General features: G+C 36.6%; 1 protein-coding gene across 2 annotated transcripts in view; it reads left to right on the forward strand.

The window, feature by feature from the left end:
* Window positions 1-2,250: 2,250 nt before the first annotated feature.
* Window positions 2,251-23,742, forward strand: part of GLRA3 (glycine receptor alpha 3) — a 95,374-nt gene continuing 73,882 nt past the window's right edge. For both annotated transcript variants that reach the window (XM_074822791.1, XM_074822792.1), the window contains exons 1-2: window positions 2,251-2,426; window positions 22,988-23,115. In XM_074822791.1, coding sequence (XP_074678892.1) covers window positions 2,308-2,426; window positions 22,988-23,115 — 247 coding nt within the window. In that variant the 5' untranslated portion in view covers window positions 2,251-2,307. The remainder of the gene's footprint in view (window positions 2,427-22,987; window positions 23,116-23,742) is intronic.

The following is a 23,742-nucleotide window of genomic DNA, read 5'->3' on the forward strand; positions in this document are numbered from 1 at the left end:
CATTAGGATCATCTCCTTCCAGTAACCTTAAAGCATTTTTGACTCCCAGGCTACTGCTGGTGAACATCTCTCAAGCTCATAAATACAAGTGATTTACTTTCAAATATACCTAAATACTGGTTGGACCAGAGAAAGAGTAGCTATACAGCCTGCTGGTTATGAGGAGAATTAGAGACTGACATTAATATATTTTGGTGAAAACTTTCATTTTCAACATACTAGTGTTTTCCGTTTGTAAAGAATATGCTTCAATTAACCTCCAGTACTACTGAAAGTGAATTATACAGCTCAGTTTTGTACACATATGGTAATTAAAACAATAGTGAATTAAAACACTTGAAACAATTAGGGAATATTTTATCAAAGCTTGTGATTAAAAACTAAGTATGCTTCTGTGATCTAATCTCATTGAAGTCAACAATGTGCTTGAATGCTTTGTTGAACTGGAACTTTTCATAAATCAAGGTGAGTTGTTTGAATCCACTGCGAAGAGAGTATTTTAATATTCAACACCACCCATATGAAAATTTTCAAAAGCTTGAAAAAAACATTCATATTTAGCAGAACAAAATGATGGAACAGCAAAGTTGTTACTTAAACCACAAGCAAGTGTATGTTTTTCCCACAGGGATTTTGGGAAGTTTGAACTCTGCATATCTAAAGTATAGCCTATATTCATAATTAGTAGAAGAATTCCTATTGGAGAACTGGATAGTTTGTGCTGGTAGTTTTAACTAATAGCATCATAAGAAAAATATACTCACCTCAGTGCAAATAAATGAAATGTTAGACCAATTTACTGTTGAAGCACATAATGCACAAAGATAAACAGTGCCTGGAGAAGCAGCCTCACTAAATACTTATTTTAAGGGGAAAAATGAAAATCAACTGTTATGAATATACAAAGGAAGTACTCTATAATGATTCTGTAGAGCACCAGTGTTGACAGACTGTCCCTGAGCAAATAGAGGGATCCTTTAATTTCTTTGCTATTATGTTTTCACTTAAGGGTTTAAACAGGTCCTTTTCATGATCACTGTTGCCACGCAGGGCTGCGGGGAGAACAAGAACAAAAAGATAAACTTTTTGCAATGCAGATCTAGAAACTCAAGAGCACTGAATACAAAGAGTCCCTGAATTTATTAAAAAAAAAAAGTTCAGGGAACAGAGGAAATAAAACAGATTCCCAAAAGAATTTCTCAATAACAGCTCATAAATCTTTACCTTTTTCTAATGCAAGCAGCACCTAATTTGCATGAAATATCTTTTGGTTTCTCTAACAATAACTGTAATCATCTCACTTTCCTACTGTCACTTGTAAACTCATTCTCAGTTCCTCCCTCTTCACATTAATAACTTTCTGGTTTCCCTCTTGCAATGTTCTTTCCCTTGTTCCTTCCCATAATCCCTTCCACTCTCCTCCCCTGCCAAACTTTCAAACTCTTTGGATTTCCCTACTAGTCTGTCTCACGGCATTAGATCATCTCTCTTTTCTAACAAGTGGATATACTTTTCCTGTGTCCATCAGCACTGTACTTTCAAAGAAGAGACCGAAATAGAGGTGGGGTTTCTTCACCTCATTTCCTAAGAAAAAGCATACCACCAGCGCTACAGGTAAAGCAGGACTTCCCCAGACCTTTCTGAGACCCAAGGTTCAGTGAGTTCAGCCCAGCTCCTGCGGGACAGCTGCCCTGTGCAGGCGTCACCCCACCGCCCCTCTCCCCGCAGGAGGGAAGGCACGCAGGCAGGGGCTAGTCTGAGCACAAACTAAACTAAGCCCAGCTAAGCGGCCCCCCCCGCGCCTCCGGCGGGACCATCTCCCCTTCCAGGGTCAGCCCCTCCAGGGCTGCCCCTCGCCGTCGCCGGTCTCTGCGCCCGCCACCGCGGGTTTAAGGGAGGGGGGGAGGGAGGGCTGCCGGGGCCGGCCCCCGCCCTCCCTGCCCGCCCGCCCCGCCGCCGCCGCCGCCGCCGCCGCCGGGGCAGCGGCGCGCCCCGCGCCCGGGATGCGGCCGGCGGCGGGTTGCGGGCTGCTGGCAGGAGCCGTGGGCAGGCGGGCGGGGAGGTGGGCTCCCGCCGCCGCCACCGCGGCTGGGCGCCGCCGCCGCCGCGGCTGTGATTAGGCTCCCGCTGGGCTGCGGAGCGGAGCGGCGGGAGCGCGCGAGGCGCCGCCGGGTACCGGCCGGGCGGCGGGCGCGGAGCCGCCGGAGCTCTCCAGGGTGCTGGGCACCGCCCGCCCGCCCGCCCGCCCGCCCGCGGGGAGCCGCGCCGCCGCCCTCGCCCGTCGCGCCGCGCCGCGGAGCCCCGCCGATGCCTCGGACGCGACCGCTCCAGGGCTCGGCGGCGCCTGCGAGCAGCATGGCCCGGCTGAGGTACCTCCGCGCCGCTGTCTCGGGGTTTTATCTGTGGGAAGCCGCGGTACTGCTCAGGTGAGTTGGTTTCTTTGGGGAAGGGAAGGTGCGCGTGTCCCCCTCGCCGGTTTCCGAAGGGCGGCCGAAGCGCCGGGACCCGCGCAGAGCCGTCGCGGTCGGTGCCGTCCCCCACCGCTACCGCCCGGTTGCCTTCGGCGGCCGGACTCTGGGCACGGAAACTAAACGCGTGGGGGCCACGCGTCGCGAGTGACTTTGTAACACTGCAGCGCCTCGAAATTGATTCTGCATTTTTCAGGCTGAAGGCTGTGCGTTTCCTTCATCTGTTCACAGGGTCTCCCTGTTTGATCTGTGAATTTCATCACTGGTTTTAGCAAAAATTGTAGCATTAATGATCTTGAAAATTCTCCAGGTGCGAAGTGTCTATATGTAAAAAGTTACAGAAGATAATCTGATTTGGGAATATATAGACTTTTTTATTACTGTCAGTTCTTTTCAGTGCAAGAAAATCAGGGATTGCGTTAGGTCAGAGAAGTCTTATACAGAAACAGAAAAATGATAGTTGAGTGAACAGAGGATATGATCTACAGAATTACCCTCAAGAGGGAAAGCATTTGCTGTACTACTGGCAGTCTAGGATGTGTACTACGATGGATAGTAACATATCCATAAATTATGACCCGAGTAGAAGACTGAGGTTCATACAGCTTTTTCTGCTTTCTGCCCAGCTCACTGTTTCTAGCTCAAATAACGTTATGATATCAGTACAAGCATTCTTTTAATACATAGCTAGAATTGTGGTGATAGCAGGTTAAAATAAACTCGAATCCTCTGTTTAACGGTGAGGGGAAAACTTAAGAAGAAAAATCAGACGTGTAAAGCAGACTTCAATGTCATCATGTATTCACTGCTGATGCAGAGTTAGCCACGCTTGTTATCAACAAACATTATAGCTCTGTATCACAGTAAACAGACTGTGGCATAAAACATGACAATGCCATTTTAAGAGTCACATTGTTACTCAACAAAGATAAAAAAGGAGACTTAAATTTGAAAAGTGGTTCTCCAGAGAGAGTTTGGGGCTATACGTGTAAGGGATTTATAGCCACAAAGTTAAAACAGTAGCGTGTAGTGCCCCACAATGATGGCACACTTCACAGGTGCTCACAGCAAATTTTTCCTTTTTGAAGTTAGTCTAATGACCAGTTTTGTATCAACATATGTAATGTAAATAGTTTAGAATGTGATTTTATTGTAATTGCACCAAAAGAAAGAGATTTTAAGAAACTGAGTCACATGGTATGGGATTAATTGACATTGGGAGGAAAGAGTAAATGCATGAATATTACAGTTTGAATTTTCCAGTTGCATTGAGTCTTTAATGTTCAGAGTAGATAACCAAACCCCTGTGTAGTGCAGGCAATATCAGCAGTACTGTGCTATTACTATTCTATTTCAATGTAGTTATAGAACTTATTTTTCCTTTGCACATTATTTAAATGCCATCCTACTGTTGAATGATTCATCCTTTATTTTAATGATATAAAAACACATATTATATACCAAGGGGGAAAAAAGTGAAAAACTCAGATTTGGAAAGCGTACATGTATTTTACATCACATAATTCTGGACTAATATTTGTTTGTTTCAAAATTTATGCAGGCATCTTAATTTGCATAAATTCAAATTATTCTGTTCAATGTCCAAGTAACTGTTGTACCGCAATAGCCTTCTGCTCTTAAATTGTCATTTTATCACAAGGAACATGATTACTGTGCACAAGGACTATATAGTCTGAGAAAGACTTCAGAAAGCTGCTCGGAATCTATGTGTATCATTGATATATATCTCAATATAGAGATTGCTGGTGACTTTAGGTCTAGCAATAATATCTCAGAAACTTGAGTCAGTTTGAGACACACACGAGTCCTCTCCATGCTTTAAAATGTTAATAAAATAAAAAAAAAAAAAAAAAAGGTTAAAATATTAAAACCTGTGAAATTACCAAGCTTCCTGGAGCCATTAATTCTAATTCTTTTCCAACTTAAACCTTGTGAAATGATTTACATTACAGCAAAGGGAACAAAGAATAGTAGGACGCTGCTTCCACTCTCTGTAAGACACACAGACTCCAGCCTTAGCACCTATATAACACCCTCAGGAAGAAGAAGGATGTGCTATGAATTTCTAGAAACAACCAAACCTTAAGTGTTTCACTTGCTCAAACATCATGGAAAAAGTAATATATCCTCTCTTACATTGTGCAACATTAAGATTTTTCTGCTCTTTACTAACTCAAGGCTGTGTGAGAAGACCAGAGGAACCCAAGAGGAAGAACCTTCAGTTCTTGTCCAACAGCCCTGAGGTTGTTTAAAGTGATTGTTTGAATTATATGCCTGTGAAGATAAACATTTAGTTGTCTTTTCAGTACAGGTCAAATGAAAACAAAAAGGATTTGTTTCCAGTATAAAGTTACAGGCTTGTTACTTCAATGAGCAAAGTTTCTGGACTGGCATGCTTCACAAGAGGAAACTGCACCTGATTACTATTTTTTTTTAAATAATAATTTTTCATCCCACGTCTAAAGGCTCTTCAAATTGAAATGACTGAGACAAGATGTATATTGGTTGTAGTAGGATCTAATTATTAATTTGATTTCTGAAAGAGACTGTAGAGAGAATAAAATGTTGTTAATAATCTTTCATAATATTTTTCAAAATATTGTGTATGTTTGTACTACTATGTCTTAGATTAATAACATACTTATCGGTAATATATTAATAGATTTTAGACATGAAAATCAAGGGTTTAAGAACATAGCATTCTATTATGTTTACTGTGAAATATTTGAGGACTGGGAGAAAAGGTATAATCAGACCCAAAATAAAAAATTATTATTGATTAATAACTGCCAGGCCCCAGTGTGATACTAAGAAGAGGGTAGAGATGTAAAAATGAGGGTAAAAGCTGTGGAAAATAATTTAATGGAGCCTGAAAATATCTGTAATTCACTACCAAAGAAGGAAAATCAACACCTCTAAGGTATGGTTCAAAGTTATAATAATCTCTGAGTATTCCTCCAAGTTTTCATTAAAGTAACAGTGTTAACAAAAATTCGTCTGGTTTTACTTGGATTCCAAGAGGTCACAGTGAAAGAAAGATCATATTTGTAGAGTCAACATGAAGATTGTATTTGCAAGTCAAACAGTTTTATGACAGCTCTCAAATTTGCACGGGCACTAGCACAGGTCTATCAGAACTACACTGTCAAGGACTTGCCAGGGACTCTGCTTTCTCCTTAAAGACTGTAATATAGATGTGTTATATGTAGACCTGTGTATGGGGAAAGCACAGGATGAAAAGGTAGGTGGCACTCTGGAAATGCAAAACAAGTTCTCCCTGTATGATATTTCTTTAATTATCCATATTAGCATAGATCAAGAATCATGCTACAATTAGGTGACTGCCTCTTTCACTACCCCATTGCCCTTATATTGAAGGAAACAGTATCGCAGAGACAGATAATTGCACTTAGAGACCAGATTTTCATGGAAGAAACCTTCACAACCTAACTCTGGGGCATGTCTGAGCTCACAGTTAACTGATTTTGAAATTATTCCTGCATTGCATTGTAAATTGATTTCAGATGAATAGTCAATATCCCTTAAGCCAGCATTAGTTCCTCCAAGTAATGAAAGAGAAAAAAACAACAGCTAAAAAATATTAAATCTGACGCATCATCACAAACATCTTTGAAAATAAAGGTTTTTGGACATTCTACTCAGACTTCAGTAGCTTATTAATACGTTAAGAATTATACCTACATTATTATTCAAGAAATAAAAGTGTCTTAAAATAAGGATGTGACTTAAATAGTGTGTGAAAGAAAACGTAGTAATTCAAGATGAGAGCACTGAGGCACAGCACCTTTCCTTGGCAGCCCAGACTCAACTTGAATAGATAGTTTCTGTGGGATAGATCAGTTGACAGACTCGAGGTCCCAATGAAAAAGATCTGATATGTCTCAGGGAGCAACAAAGGAAGGGAAGGTGAGCTGGGAGTTCAGACTCAGCAAAGCAGGCAGACACAGGATCCTACCAACAAAGTTTGCAGTCCCACAGCACTTGTGCCGGAGCAGAGCAGATCCAGTCCAAACAGTTCAGACTGATGGGCAAAGTTGGTAGTGATGAGGCAGGCCCAAGGTCAAGGCAAAAGGTCAGGTCAGCAGATCAGGCTTGGAGTTGGAATTAGGAAGGTACAAGGCTGGGTGAAGATATATTTGCACAGTAGCTCATGCAGAGACCAAGAGCATCTCCCCAGCACTTCCGAGGGAGGAAAAAAAAAGGAAAAAAAAAAAGGAAAAAAAACAAAGGAAAAAAAGAAACCAACCAGCTCCTGAGAGAAGAAGGCTGAGGCTTCTACAGCTTTTTATCAAACAGCTCTGCTTCAAAGCTGGGCTGCTGCATTATCAGAACTGGCACTGAGCCCAGGTAGCCAAACCCCTGGGATGAAGGAAATGTGCTCAGGGTCCTTATAAAATGTTAGGAGGAGAGCATCGGGGTTCCCTTGCAGGGTGTACCCACAGGCAGTATTGTACTTTCCACAACTCAGACGAAAAGGAAGTGAGGTTTTTTGTGATCAAGAGTATGTGATTCAAATTCTCTTATATTTCAACTATACCAGTAAGAACACTGAAATCCCTTTGAACCAAATATGAGTTGTCACAAGCATGGATTTGATCAGAACTTTTACTACCCATTCTTTATTTCTATAAAAAACAATTATTTTTGTGACTACCATGTTTATAATTTTGAGAATTACGTGTGGGTTTTTGAGTTTATAACATTATAAACTGTAAGAAAATTAAACAAAGGCATTTCAAATAAAAACATGAATCTTTTAATTCTTACTGTGCTAGTGACATTTTCTTACTTTTAAACCTCTCCTAATTCATTCCTAGCCAACTGATGCTACCAACAACTGAACACACTTAATATTGTGAGATAAGTGCTGTGCTTCTGTATGATGAAAACTTTGATAGCTCCCCTATCAGACTAGTCTTGTCCAGATATCCTAGGAATCATGACAATTAAAGAAAATGAAAATTTCTGTAAGATTAGAGCTTCTCATTTTAACAGATTTAGAATACAAGCTTCAAATTATCTTACTGAGCATTATGTAATACTACCTATAGGGAATTAGTCCCACAAATCAGCTTTGCTCAAGTAATGAACAGTGACGAGCCCTTCTGTGTGGTGTTGCATCTTCTCCTTTTTATTGCTTTTCCTACTGATCTTCATGATGTTTATTGGAAGAATCAGTCAAAGGAGATAGGAACTAAAAAGGAGTAGCTCTACTTTTCCTGATGTGTAGCCATTGTGAACAGATCGAGTAAAAGGCACCGTTTTGAGGATATCAATACCAGCAGCAAGGGAACATGTCAGAGAGCAGGAAAAGACATGGCTCGAAACTATGTGTAACAAGAACGCAGGACCAAAGCAGAAGAATGAGAAGAGCATCAGGAAGCAGATCAGTCTGCACAGTAAAGTCAAGAGAAAAGAAGACAAGAATCTTTCAGACTATACTTTTTTTCTAGCACAGACTATAATCCATTATTTTTTATGGCTTCTGAAGCAACATGATTCTTCCTGACGGATGTCCTTAGATGCTGTGTCAATACAAATGCTAAGTAGCAAAAGTAAAAAAGAAAGAACGAAGGAAAAAAGTACAAAAATAGACAGCATGTGATTATAAAAGTATAAAAGAATGCATTTTGTTATTACTCTCCCAGTCAGCTGTCTAATGAATTGCTCCCACATTATTCAACAGCAAACAGGATAATAATACTTGGTCTACATCGCAGTGGACTTTCTACATAACAAACACTTCCTATATAATTTTCCTGTACCACATACCGCCCTGTTATTCCTCTAGACCTACCACAGATGTACAAAATGAGAAGGGATGGCAAGGACAGTAAGGGCTATTTCCAGGTAGGAACTTCCCTAAGGAAGATCAGTCCTCTTCAATATTGTTATTACTGAAGTTTCGATTTGGTGACATGAAACATTAGTGAAATGCAATTTCCAAGGGAAACAGTTTGACACTGCAGAAAATGTAAAGTTCAGAAAGACTCTGGCCTGAGATAATCATGTGGTCACTGATGGGGCTGTTGAAATTGCGGAGCTGCACAAGTAGGGGCTACTGTCTAATACAAATCAATGGCTACAGGAAAAAGCAAGCCAGCAGATTATCCTGAAACTGTTTCAGTGAAACAATAAAGTGAGTAGAAAGTGAACACAGGAGTAATAAATTATATCAGACTGTGAGACTGAGTTAATTGCTGTTAACCTGTATGTGATTCTTACACCTAAAACTAATTTAGGAAGGGTACCATCAGCAAAATCAGTATAGCTATGACATTTAAAAAGAAGCTCAGTTTTTTCCTCTTCCTGATTAACATTCAGGCTGCAGTTATAACTACATAACCTACTGTCTTAGTATTTTGCCCTTTGTTGCATTCCATCTTTGATATGAAATATATATAAAAATACATTTGATATAAAAAAAAATATTGGAATATGTTACCATCTCACCATTGCCCAAGGCTTCACATACTATCTACAGTTTGCATAAGACTCCACTAAGTCTAGAATTTATCTCCAGTTTCTTGTAAAATACATTTTTCTCTCTTTCAGAATTTTGAAAGGTAAAATATGAGCCTAATGTAATCCTAAATAGCATCTGTGAGGATCGCCAAGTACCAGAATATATAGTTTCTAAGCTGACTTTCTATAAAATTGGCTGTTTATAAATTTACAATTTTTACCAATGATTAACTTTAATTAACTTTAATTTCCCAACTAACTACTGAGCAGAAATGCATAGTAAATACAGTTCTGCTAGCATGGCTCTTCAGAAGGTTGTTTTTTAAAAAAATTATTATTACTTCACATCTTAGTGAGTGACTGCAGAGCTTAGGGACTTTGTTGTGAAAAGTTGGTTTAAAATGTTATGGGATACAGTGGGACTCAATTATTAAAAAGATCCTAAGTTTTTGTCCTACTAAGGCTTTTTATTTCATAAAGTTTTCAAAACTGCAGTCATCTGTTAGATTCAGTAATGCACAGGAGCTTCCATGCTCGGGGCATATGTAGGCTAAGACATATTCATCTGCAAGGACCAACTAAACTTCCAGTTTTGTGAGCAACATATCTGCTGGCTAAGGGTGCCCTACTAGATAAATAAAATAAATGTCACAAATTGGTAACTTGTTGGCAAAAGTAGAGTAAAACTTTTCATTTTTTGAAGGGAAAAATAAAAATTTTGAAATCAGTCGTGACTAGAGCACTGTTTTCACACAGCTAAATTATGACTAACTACTGTATTCTAAGGTAGATGTTAATTCTGTGCCTAAGCATCTGTATAACGCCTCCGTGAAGGGATGCGCACCTGAGCGATGTTTTCCCTGATGCTATCAGGTCAGATCCATTACCTCTGACTTGGCAGTATTAGAACTAAAATCAAAGTAGGCAGATTTCAGCATCACATCTGGACTACACCCCATAAAAGACTTTTTTAGAAATCTATAGTGGGTTTTTTTCATTGCTTTATTCTGTCAGAAAGAATGCTTTATGCAAACGTTTCTTTTTTTCAAAAAGAAGGAAGCAGATTTATCAGCGTTTGCAAGATTTATCAGTTTGCTTTAACTCTTAATTTGCAAGAGTATAAGTAAAATAAAGTATCTTCTGTTTTCCTTCAGTTCTTGCACAGTAAAGATTGAATACTCCATTGTTTTGAACACAATATTGCAATTTTTTACTACACAAAGTAAATATGAAATGCATCCACTTGAGCCAGTAATCCATAATTACAAAAAGTACAGTAGAGAACTGGAATTAAAAACGTTACTTGCAAGCAGTTTCTCCATATATGCATTAAATTTTTACCTCCAAAACTTATCCCAAAATTCTAACACTGTGCAAATGAACTCTAAGAATATACCTATCTCTTTACCTATTTCTGTTGTTCCTGTACACAGATCTTTGGAGTTAAGAGTACTCAAATTTTCATCTGTAATCAAAATGTGAGCACAAACGCACTTGTTCAGATTCCCTAAGTAATGGTTAAAAGAATAACCTTTTTCATCCTTTTTAACAGTGATGACTCCTTCAGGAGATGATGTGTCTTGTATATAATAAAGGCTGGAACATTGTTTGGGGGCTCTCAATGCCTTCACGATCACCCAGGGAAGGGGAGGCGGTGCTCTACCTGGACTCCATGAAGTGCCCCAACCATCCCATGTAGGATGTGCAGGGTGCAGTGGGGGATCGGCATAGATCCTGATCTTTCCTTCACCCAGCATATTTCCACTTGTTTATACAAAGCTTAGAAGACTCAGGTGATAAATAAGGGGGTGCTGGATATGTGGCATAAGCAAGACTAAAATAGCAAAGACAAGATGTGTATCTGAGGGGAAGTCTAAACACCACTTTCTGTGGGTGAAAGAGAATGCATGTAGTGGACCACAATAATTTTGGTGGAAATGTGAAAGGCTAGCAACACTGGTTTATACCTTCACATTATTTTCTCTGATTTATTCAGTAAGGAAAATGCTTCAGTGCATGTATTAGGAACACTGTGTTCTGTCATTATGTGGCATGAATCCTGTCACTCTCATCACCCTGAAGCTCAACCCCCTTGTTCTTTAAAGAAAGTCTTATCCTGAAGTGTTGATTCTGGATAGAATTAATAAAAAGGAAAAAATTAGTTAATCTGTGTGTCTCATGTAAATTAACACAGCTGATTGAACATCACCATTCCTGTCTCACAGAAAATTCCAAAGCTCTGACAAGATTTAATTGCTTTTACAATTCATTAAAGGAAGCTTAAGTTGCAGAAAGCAGAAAGAATTTCTGTCAATTCTGTGAGGGAGATGTTCAGAGAAGTTTTTGAAAATTAGAACCTGAGACCCCACCTTCAGTTCCCATTGACATTAGAAAACAGATTCTGGCTGACACAATAGAAAGGACACTGGACAATGTTCCACTCGAGCCTGCTAGCATTTCATTAAAACAACATTGAAACAGATATGTTTCTGTAAAACTATTTCAAGAAATCAGTATTTTTCCAACTAGAAATATTTTATCTTAATTGAAATTTCTTAATCAATAGTAATAACACAGTAGCTACACTATAATTAGCCGACTAATCAAAACAAATAATTTCATGAGAAGTGTTCTGATAAAGAACCTTTTATAGCACTAAGTTCCGTTTACTGCTAAGTTTTGACTTGTCTGGGCTGTAGTCCTGCTTGTTGAATTACTTAAAGATGAGTGACTCTTCAGGCTATATTCAGCTTTTCTCTTAACTGAACTTTTATTTTATCAAACTAATTTTGGAGAAAAAGTCTTCATCTTCTAAACAGCCATGTGACGTGCTCTCTGAAGATACAGGACAACACTGTTGTACTGATCAAAGAAGAACTCCCCTAAGGCAAATGGAATAGTGTTTAATTGAATTGTGCTTCAGTCTTCACAAACCCTGGGGTTTTAATTCAAAACCAAATCTTTATCTAGTTTTGATAAACCTCAACCATTTCATTCTAAGATTTTCTGTGAAGATTTTTATGAATAGTAAAAGAATTGTTTGAGAAGAAGCATATCAAAGAACTGCAGTTTTCAGTTTCAGTTATGGTTTTCAACTCATAAAAGTGGATGTTTAAAGCAAAACAAGGCAAAAGAGGAACAGAAGATTTATGACATTATAAATGGTCATTAATTACAATTACGATAAATATCTATTTCCTCAGATGCACGCTTCAGTGGTCACTGTTCCTGTTTATATTGAGTACAGCAACCTAGTGGATGCAAAGTAAGCCGACAGGGTAATGCTGCAACAATAGTAAAAAATCTAGGCAGTGAATTATAACTAGAAAACACAGTAATATGCAGCTCTACAATTTAAAGGACATTTTGGGATGCATTCAAAATACAGGATCAACCAAGCAGCTATAATCTGTAGAATTCTGTTTTCAGTATTCACCAGTTGCTCCTAGATTTGGGAAGAGTTTGCCTTGGGAAATAATATTTTGGAGTTTTTAGCCAGGCAAAAGTCTCATTTTAATTAATTCTCCTTTCAATCTAGTGTTGCCTCGTTGACATCAGTTGAATTGCTATTCATTATGGTGGTGAAAGACAGTCAGCTCCTGCACAAGTTCAATTGATTAGAGGAATCACTCATTCATCACAAAAATAAATTTAATTGTTCGGCTCTGACATGCTTTTATACAAAGATATCTGGTATTATAAAAGATAATATTCTGCAATTATTTTACATGGTCATTTTGCAATCTATCCATTACTCCAATAACTTTTCTCCATTATTCAATTAATACGCAGATTAGTCTTTATAGTGAGATAGTGATGCTAGTTCAGACTACTATAAATTCGTGATTTACAGTTTCTATTTTCAAAGATATTCAGTTCACATTAACCAAGTACTATCTGTCTAAAAAAACCCCCTGAAAACAGTTAATTGAATTTTGGGAAGTTCTGACTATCTTCAATTCAAAGTTAAAGTTGCCAAAAACTGAACCTATGCAATAGGTTTTCAGAAGAGTGAGACATTTGTCAGAATTTGAATATTTGAGACATTCTCTGCTCCTTACATAGATGTTTAAGTCAGCTTTTTTCCCCAAAAATGTATGTTGAATAAATTAAGAAACAGCAAGAAACTAAGACCTGACTTCAGAACATTTATAAAAATAAGGTACAAAAGACTACTAAGGAAGTAGGTGCTTCCGGGAAAACAATGAACAAATACTCAGATTAGAGTCGTAATTCATAAAATGTCTTAAGAAAATTCGCATGCTGCATGGCTGAAACTTGTCTTAAAAAAGAAAGCAAAATTAGAGGGACAACCTGTAGTTTACTGAGTCCATGTCTTAACTAAGATAGAAAGCCATACCCATAGGATTATGAAGAACGCTGACAAATTAGTTTTATTCCTTTACCCTAAGAGATTTTTTTTTTTCCAAGGGGGGGAAGTAAAGCGTTATGCTTATGTATACACACCATCACAAACTTAGCCTGATCTAGAATATAAAGCCCTCTGACCTGTAGAATGGTGACCAGGTCAGAGAGACTTAATCAGACGACTTAAAACTCATTATTCTTTATTTTTTTCTCTCTGTTAAGAAAAGGTGAAACACTCCACAGCAATCCAAACCTCTTTTAAACTATAGTACATAAAGTAAATAAGCTATAATCATTATAACATTTTACTTTCATGACGAACAGGACTGGAGGAAGACTGTAAGGCTAGAGGAATTCTCAACTGTATTAATAAAAGGAAAAAAAAAAATGACACCATAAAGGCATCAGGAACATCATAACAAAATGCTTGTAACCATTGCCTAACCTACAAAGAGGACTAAAATGCAATGTTACTTCAGTGCCTGAAACAGAAAAATTAAATTTTTCTAAATCTGACAGACATTTTTAATGGTTGCATTGAAATGCAATCGGATATATTTTTCACAGTTTTCATTTCTAACCACTAAAATAATAAAAAATGGATAATTAGTGATCTTAAAATGGAAATTTATTCTTTGTTGCACTGAAAATGTACTTTGGCTGAAAATGTGTCCTGATGTAACTCTATTTATCTCTGCAGCATTATATCAAAAAATTAATCTGACCATCTGAACTTATTCATAATAAGAGGATAAAAGGGCAACTAGAAAAACCTAAAACTGTGAAAAATCAGTAGAAAATCTAACCTGTCACAGAAAATATTTTAAAATCTCCTGAGGATCTTTCTTAGAAAATACCTCTTTAAAATCTTGGTGATACAATGCTTCTGTTCCTGTTAGTTGAAGTGGCAATCTTTTCTCTGGCAAGTGTGAGTTAAGAGTTCTGTGCTTCTCTCTGATCTGATAAAATTATTATTATCTAAATCATTACAGGTATGAAAATCTGCATTTTCATTGCATTAGGAATTGACAACTACATGACCTACAACAAATAAAATAAATTTCATCTTTAATTAGCAAGCAACACGTTACGGTCAGTTGTAACAAATAATAGGAAAAGCATTTGGAATCTCAGTCTTAAAAATTGCAAACTTAATTCTTTCTCCTTCATTTACTATCTTTGGGTTTAGTTCAGGTCACCCTCTTCCACTACTCTTTCACCATCGGAAACTCACTTTTGTTTTTTTGGTCCCTCAGAATTAATTTATTCACCAATAAAACTCAAGTAGAATTATTTTCATGCTGGAATAGAAAAGAGTTGGAAGAAAATCATCTCCTTGCATTAACCTTGAACTGCAGAAGAAGGAAATGTTACCTAATTCAGGCATTTAAGCTAGGAGATCAGTTATCTTGGGTTCAAAATGTAGATAATATAAAGAGTCTTCCAAAAGGTAATTCAGAGAAGGAGATGAATTTTGAGTCTTGTTTAGCTCCTCAGAAGAAACTGCTTCTGTGTGAGCTAGACTGGGACAGCAGTGACAGCCAGTTCTGTGTGTTACTTTCAGGATTGGATCCATGCAGTGTGACCCTCTGACACAGGTCCTGGCTTTCCAGAACGGCCCTGGCTTTTCATGAATCAATATTGTTGATGAATGGCCTCCAATAAGAGAAGTCTATTTGGTTTTTGTTTTCTGTGAAGGATTTTAATTTTCAGTAGAGTGAAGAGATTGCTTTAAAATTTTATTGCAGTTTTTAAAAATATTTGCTTTAAACATATTTATTCCACTTGCTGAGCTCTCATTCCACAATATTTGCCTCATCTGCAAATCTTTCAAAAATTAAAACTTTATTGAAATAAAACACAGAAGCTTGCGTTTCTCTTCTGACACAGCTATTTCAGGTAGCCACATCGCACCTCAAAAGAACATCTGTGTCATGCTACTTGACTGAACAAATGCATTTTAATGACAAACTGTGCAAAAATTTTAAAAACCCTTAGCTTTATCCACAAAAATCAAACAAATTAACATTGGTTTTGCTTTACATTAACATATTTTTTTGTCTAGAGTTGAAAGCAGTTTTTATCCTTCTGAAAAAGCATGATTTATTATTTTTGTACAAGCAGGGAAAACACTTTAATTGGGATGGACTTGAGGCCTTCAGTGGTCATTCTCATTAACATTTGTTGGTTTTTTATTTTAAGTTGTCACACTCTGGAACATTCTTCTGTCAAAAAGGTATTTTTGTCAGGTTTATGTTAATTCTTGGAAAAATGTGTGCAGATTCCACATACTATAAACTCTGATCTTGTTAGTTCTTTACCTACTTTAATTAATAGATCATATAATTAGAGACACTCCCTTTACAAAAAAAAAAAATCCTATGCTTCTGACCTCTTCAAACATAATGTTCGCTTTTCCCTCTAATCCTACCAAAAACATTTTATGAAGAGATCTATATTGCAGAGAAGAGGACTTAAAGACTGTCTTCATACCACAAAATCTTATTGCCACAATTTTCAAAACGCAATTATCAAGGCACTGTTAGATCATCAGACATCACCAATTTGAGGATCATTTCATTTTAGCAGACCTTGTTAATTACATGGTTACGCTGAATAATTTTTGTTTTAAAATTGATGAATTTTAAAGAAAGATGCAACTGAGTGCATATTGGCTGGCTGAAGTTTTTGGTTTTCTTATGAGTGTGTAATTAATTTCCTTGAGCTTCTCTGCAATGCTTTTTAATGTAAAGTGCATTAAAAACATTCAAACATCAGCTGGAGACAATGGGCCACAACACAAAATCCAATTGCTCCAGGGGTTTGGCTACACTTGCTGTCTGAGAGAATAAGCTAAGTAGTGAAAAGAAAGAGCTATTGGACCATCGCAATGCATGCAAAGCATCATATAACTGCTTTGTATTATACATTGTAAGATGAAATACTAAAATTCTACCTCTTTGAATGGTGAAGATGGATTGTGTTTGAGATTAAAGAAATAATTTATGATCAGACGTGAAAAATCACAAAGCCAAATATGACAGTAACTTGGTGTTAATATAAGATTTTCAAGATAAAATACATAGGCAGTTTAACTATGGAAGGAAGAAAATTAACATACCATCTAATTTAAAGATAATTTGTATCACTTGTATTCAAAAGTAAGTTAGTGAGACTCTGGAGACTACTCTTAGAAGAACTTGGATAAATTAAGAGACTGCTCTAACTTGGACTTGGAAACCTCTCTAGGAAGATTCCAGTGGAAGGTATCATTACAGCACACCATACTCTTTTTTTATCTCTGTCATCCACCTGTAGCAGCAATAAACTGGGAAGATGTCAGTAAATGGTGTAGGATGTCATTTCTTCCTTCACCTTTGTCTATACTATTCTTATTAAGCCCTTCTGGAGAGCTACAACCTTTCTTATACAAATGTTGGCAATAATCCCTTACTTCTTTTCTTCCATATTTTCAGATAAACATTCTTTTAAGGCTGAAACACACAATAAAATGATTTTTAAGAACCCACGTTGAAGATGAAAAGTTTAAAAGAGAGAAATCAGGGAAAAGCAGTGCTTTCTGTAGCACACAAATGATACAAATGACTCAAAGGTAGTATGACTGAAATTACTTTTGGAAATACTCATTTTAAAATAAAGCACATATAAAGCACTTATATTTGTAAAGTTCCTTTCCTTTATTTATGCTTTAGTAAAAATGTGCAGAAGTTTGGGGCAGATAGAAAAGAGATAGCTTATGAGTAGTGATACAGTGGTTCTTAAAAAAACACAGGAAAGCAATCTGATTTTTGTAGCTTTATATGTTTTAGAGAAGGAAACATTTGTGGAGACTGTCAAATTCCCTTTGAAGAGTTTTTCTCAATACTTTTCTTTTGGAGAAAGGAAAGAGAGTGAGGTTTTCTCTCACAAACATGCCTACTTTAAACAGACATTTCAGGAGCACAGATTCATGACCCATGCTTTCTCTTGCTAGCTAAATTGCTAGCCGCTAGATGAGATCTCCCATTTAAATTCTGTAGATGTCAATGCTCTGGCTGCACAGCTATGTTAACTATATATTTTTTTCAGAGTTCTGTAGTAGTAATTATTTTAAACACTTAAAAGAATCAATAATAATGCAAACTTATCCTCAGCAGAGGGATTAGAAAAGAACTGAGTCCCATCACCTGCAGCCATAGTCATACATATCACAGCATTGTAATATCTAGCTCTGTCTTGAAACACACAGGGCTCTTCTATCTCTACTCAAAGTGCTAAACTATTCCTGAACTGAAGTGTTTCAGTGGTTGAAAGCCTTTTAATTTATGATCTAAATTTATCCCTGGTCTCTTCATTTGCTTTCATGACAATGTTATCATTTAGCTTAAAATTATTTTCTCTTTGCAGGTGCATGTCATAGATAGAACATTAGCTTATTTTTCCTAGTAGTGGTCAATATCTGATTTTTTAAGCTGCCTGTAGCTTATGGGCAGCTTGAATATCATTTCCATTCTGGAGGTTAATTCCATACTGTGCAAGTAACTGATGCTCATACAATTGCTTGGTAAATCCAATACCCATCTGTGAAAGGAACTGAGTTACATGGGTCAACATTACCACCTGTAACTTGCAACCAAGATTACAGGTTACAGTACAGGCAACTGCAAGCCTGCGGCCCAGCCCCAGCATAGAAGGACACTGAGGAGACAACATTTTTCACTTCAACTATGTCCATTGCTTCCCTTCCTTAAGCTCTTCAAGTCCATAAAGTGTCTTTTGGCAATCTGAAGATTTCTGCATGAGATTTGTAATGTCTACTCTGAATTTAGCCTGCTTTTCCTTATATTATAGGTCATTCCTTTTCACCAAGCTAGCCTTATATGAAACACAATACCTTATATTTTGCTAAATTGTTTCTTCCAGAGAGCTGTACTATCTTGAATGGTATAGTTTGATCTTCTGTTAAGTTACCTTTCTTATTAAACTGTGTGCTTAAATTCCCACTTGAATTTGTGTCTGTCACTGATTTTCCTTCCACCTTTCTTCTTTAGATAAATGTGCAGTATTTTCTACCCCTTTGAGTTATTTATACATTTCAATTATGTTATTTTTCAATTTCTTTTTGATAAACTAAGCAGATTGAGCTCTTAAAGTCTCTTACTTTAAGAAAATTTCCCTGACTCTCAGGTCATGGTTTAGTGGCTTTGTTCAGTACCTTTCTTAATGCTTTAATGTCCTTTTAAAACTTGAACACAGAATTTGATACAATGTCCCCGGACTGGTCTCATTAATATCATATAAAATAATAAGTGACCTTCATGCTTCTATTCACTCTTTCAATCTTTCCACACTACTGGATAACACAGTAGTGCAGTGAGAACTTTACCACAACAGTGCTGAGCTGTTCAACATGAATTCCAAATCCTTCTTCAGACTCAACTGCTTTCTCCAGTTCTGCTCACATTCCCAATTCATATAATCCTCTGCCTGTTTTAAACTGTTCTACTTAAATGGACTGAAATTAAGAAATGGGTTATTTTCCTTCCCTGATCAATGCTTATACTTCTGCCAATTTTTTTTTTTTTTTTTTTTTTTTCAATTCTTAGTTTTAAACCATCAATGATTTTGTATTTTCTTTCCAGTTCAGAGATGGCAGTGCTGAACACCATTCTTATTACAACTCCCTACAATAGCTTTTCATCCACAATTTAGGATGCAGGTGCTGATCTAGAGAAGCTGCATCTTGCCTGTGCCAGGCTGCTTCTTATTCTCTAACATTTATATCCCACTGTAAATGTCTTCAGCTTGGCCTAATGGTTCTTGGATCAAATATGACTTTTGCTAGGTCATGTACTGTCAGAGACCTGTGATTCGGGATGTTTTCCTATCCCAGTCCATGAAATTCCAACTTGACAATCTTCAAGGCATGATGCAAAGCTCATCTCTTCTCAGATTTTAGATGAACATTGATTTAACAGACAGAATAGACCAAATACAGGAGTAATTATAGTCCTGGTGATGCTAATTTTCTGTTCATGCCTGGTTGTGTATAACAGCTTGTTCAGAACAAAAATTCTTACCCTAACTTTTGATGGTGTAAATTCAGCTAGTCACAAATTATTTTCTGAATACATCATTTGACAACATTTTCCATTTTTTTCTTGATTTTTGTCCACTACTTTAGTTAACAAATTTCTTTTTAGTTGTTTGGCAAGGCTTAATTTACATTGTAGAGATGTTTAGGACACATTCAGGAAAGTCAAATAAAGTACTGCTCTAAGTCTGAAACTGGAAAATGGTTTAAATCCTTTTGTAAAATGTTAGTAATATTTACCACTAGCCCACACAAACAACACAGAATCAGTACCAGGGCTAGCATTCTTCTTATTAATTTTTTCTGCTAAAATATGAATAAACCAGAAGACTGGGAGGTTATAATCTCTCTCCAGTAAAAGACTTCAGCAGTGGGAAGCCTACTCAGTAATTTAAAGTTGCATAATGACTTTATGCATCACAGGATAAAAGTTTTTCTGATATTAAATTCTTATAATTCTGCCTGTTAGAAAATGTATGCACAAATTCCTTAAAAAATTGTGACAGGTCAGAGTAAATTCCCTCTAGAGGGGTGCAAAGCCATTCCTGGACTTGGCAATAGTTGTACATTGAGGAGGAAGCTATTTGCATTAACACTAAAAGGAGCTAAACTCTTACTTCATAAAAGGAGTGTAACTTTCTCTCATGACTTAGTCAGAGGCTTATTTTTCAGAGGCAATGTACAATAAAACTGGAGAATCTGTACCATGAAGAATTAATTTTCATGTTAATCTGTAAACAGAAAACCCATACTTTGCCAGGCAGGCTTTCCTAAAATCCACTGTCTTACTCAGGTTTTACTATATTACCAAGTCTTTCTCCTTTTTAACTGGAAGAGTGTTTCACAAGTCAGCTCAGATAGATGAAAGTATTATTTGTCCAACAGTATTCTTGAAATACATGTTTTCAATTGAAGGTAATTTGAAAGGGCGGGATTCTGCAGTGCTCAACCAGCTTTTACTCAATAGTACACCAAGCTGAGAAAAAGGGAAAACATTCCTTGAAAAAATATTTAGTTATAAATTACAGCTGATTTCTAAAACAAAAATTGCTTATGCAAAATATATTAATTATGCTGAATATATTGTTTTCAGAAGCTGGCAATAAAATTATTCAAGATATTCTGAGACTTTTAACTGAGTAATGAAAGCAAATATTAAGGATGCTATCTTACAGAAAGGTAAACGCCACTTTGACAAAATCCATAGTCACAGCAATTACTATTTTTCCTATTAGTTACCTTAATTCAAAGTACTCTTTTCCATGGCAGCCTTTAAAAGCAACAACTACAATAATGAAAGATTTAGAAAAATTTCAGTGGAGTGAAAAGAGGACAAACAAACAAATTCTCCATTCAGAGAAAGTGATCGATATTGAAGCTAACAATACTCCTTTCTATATTTTGTGTTCCAGAGAATTTATTTATATCAGGAATAAAAATATAGGATATATATATCCTGTAGTGTAGGAATTCTATAGAACAGAAATATAACTTTCTTATACAAGAGTTTAAGAAATCTAAGTGTTTTATATATATACACATAGTAATTTGATTCTCCTGCCTTGCAAATACATAAAATCCAGCAGTGTAATTGGACTCTCATACTTTATTTGCTTTATAATCATGTATGATGTTTTATAGAAATATAAATGACTACGAGTTGCAATAATGTGATGAATCAGATACATTCAGAATGATTGATAATGAAAATGATGCCAAAAGGATAACTGCAAATTGAACTATAAAAAAAAATCTTGTGTACTTACTTTCTAAGAAAAGGAAATACATTCTCCAGATATGGGAAGACATAAAGAACTAAGTTAGCTACTGAAGAAACACTTTTACTGAAAAATAATACTAAAAGAGATACCAACGTATTCAGAACAATTTAGAAATATCCAACAATTTAGATATTTATGAACAATCTATAGATATGCAAATCAACTTACACATAGAATAGAACAGAATAAACACTAGATAAGCAAATAAGCAGAAGGATTAAATTTTAACTCTCTGAATTGAGTTAATATTTCAATTAAAAGACTTATTTGCCAGTTTTAATTAAAATGTGAGTAAACCACAGCATTCTAGAGATTTCTATGTTCAAATTCTCTGTGTGTCCAAATTTGTAACACTCTTGAGTGCTAAGTGTAAGATTTAATGTGAAATAGCTTTTAATTTAAGATATTAAATCCAAATTTCAAATTTGAAACAGATGTTTTAGAAGGCCTTCTAAATGGAAGTTGCCATAAAACTATAACTTTTCATGTCTTGAGTAACATAGTCTTGGGAGAAAAAAAAAAATACATTCCCAGTCTGCACTTAGCATGGCATCTGCATACACACATACCTGTATGGAATTTTTCCATTTTGGAACTCCATCCATTGTTGACAAGCAAAGTTCAGCATACATTTTTTATGAGTTAGAAAATTCCTAAGGGTTTTACATTACTCCCTGTGTTTACTTCTAAACAAAGCATATTTAAGCACTTCTAAAAGAGTGTATTGGTGTTAAATGGAGACAATGAAGTGGGTAAGTAAAAGAGATTCACATCCTTCTGTAATTGATTTTGACTGGAAGTCAGCACAAACAGGAAAAGCACTTTATCTTTTTTGAGACTCTAAAAGCCACAAATGATTTTAGTTGCACTGTGTATCACAATGTTACAATTTTATTTACATATATATTTACCGACGATTGATTTTTCAATGTGTTGGCTAGCACTTGAGTAAGAGTTACACATTGATAAAGACCTTTTCTTTGGGTCCACATGGCTGATTGCAGTGACAATACTCTTCTCTCATAGCATGTGCAGAGCACACTTTAGAATGTCAGTGGGAGTTCTGCATGCATATAGAGAGGAGGCTATAGGAGATGACATTTGCCATGTGGCCCTGAGATGAAAATTTTGCCCTGAGATAGTTCCTTCAGTAAGTTGGTTTCTTTCCACCACAGCAGTCACTTTTGCTTTAACAGAAAACAAACCTCTAAAACAATATTAAATACCATTTCACAGGAGACTGTTTGATATGTTGTATTATGTTTAAATATCAACACAAAACAAAGGTTGACCAAAAATTTGTGGTAGTAGTACTATTCTGTGACAGATCTTTACTACTTGTTTGAGGTGGGGTTTTTTTTTCTGATCTAGGTTTCTATTACATCACACCCAGAAAGTACACTCCAAATTATGACATTCCACAGGCACAGCTATTTGTAGACATTATTTAACTCAGTGATAATGGATTGATTACTGTTCACTGAAAGTGCTATTAATTACCGAAGTCCTGAGAAGAGGTAACAGCTATGCAGTTTAGCAAAATAAAATTTGCATATAAAATGACAGATATAAAAAACCTTAAAGTTTCCAGTTCTTTGTTACTACTATTTTTGAAGCATAAACTAGCTTGAAAGGCAACCTTAGCTTTCCTATTTTCCTCTTCATACAAGAGTGAACTAAGTGATTGACTGTGTAAAATTAGTTTCCCTAACAAAATCTCTAACCAAATGCTTTGTTGTGGTTTTTTGTTTGTTTTTCCTTGCTGGTAGCTTGGTAGCCACAAAGGAAACAGACAGTGCAAGATCTCGTAGCATGCCAATGTCGCCATCTGATTTCCTGGATAAGCTAATGGGCAGGATGTCAGGCTACGATGCAAGGATCAGACCAAATTTCAAAGGTAATTTCAAACCTAAGGTTTCAGGTTTTCAGTATGTTCACACAAATGCAGTTTCTGGAACAAATATCAAAATGAAGAAGAACATTCACTGGAAAAAAAATGCCTTCTTTTGTCTTTCTTTGCTATGACAGTTCAGTAATAACATGCTCTATTTCTGTCACTGTCACAGCTCCCCAGATGCAGATGTTTTGGAAATTTAGCTTATCTCTAGATTTGAATTGTCTAACGTGGTTTGGTTTTTGCTTTTTCTTTTCTTTCCTGAAATGCTTGTTAGTGGATTCAAATTCCCACCGTGGACTACCATAGCCTGAAGCACTCCAGAAAGCATGTTCTGTGAAAGAGACCAAATCCTCATACCTGCCTGATCCTAACTAAAAGGAAGAGTGTGTTAATGATATGACCATCACGGCCAAACTCAAGCAAGCTTATCTCAGTTACTTAATCCATGAGCAAATTAGATTCCTCACTCCTGTGCCTCAGTTGTGCTTTGAAATGGCAAAAGGATCTTTCCTCTTGTTCCTTTCCTTGTTCTCAGTTCTCCACTGAAACTACACCTGGAATTGTCTGTTGGCATGTGCTTTTTACGCACTTGTCACAAAGGAGGTTCAAACAAGCAAAGGAGATTCA

Source organism: Strix aluco, chromosome 4, assembly GCF_031877795.1.
Source record: "Strix aluco isolate bStrAlu1 chromosome 4, bStrAlu1.hap1, whole genome shotgun sequence".
NCBI classification, from domain to species: Eukaryota; Metazoa; Chordata; class Aves; order Strigiformes; family Strigidae; genus Strix; species Strix aluco.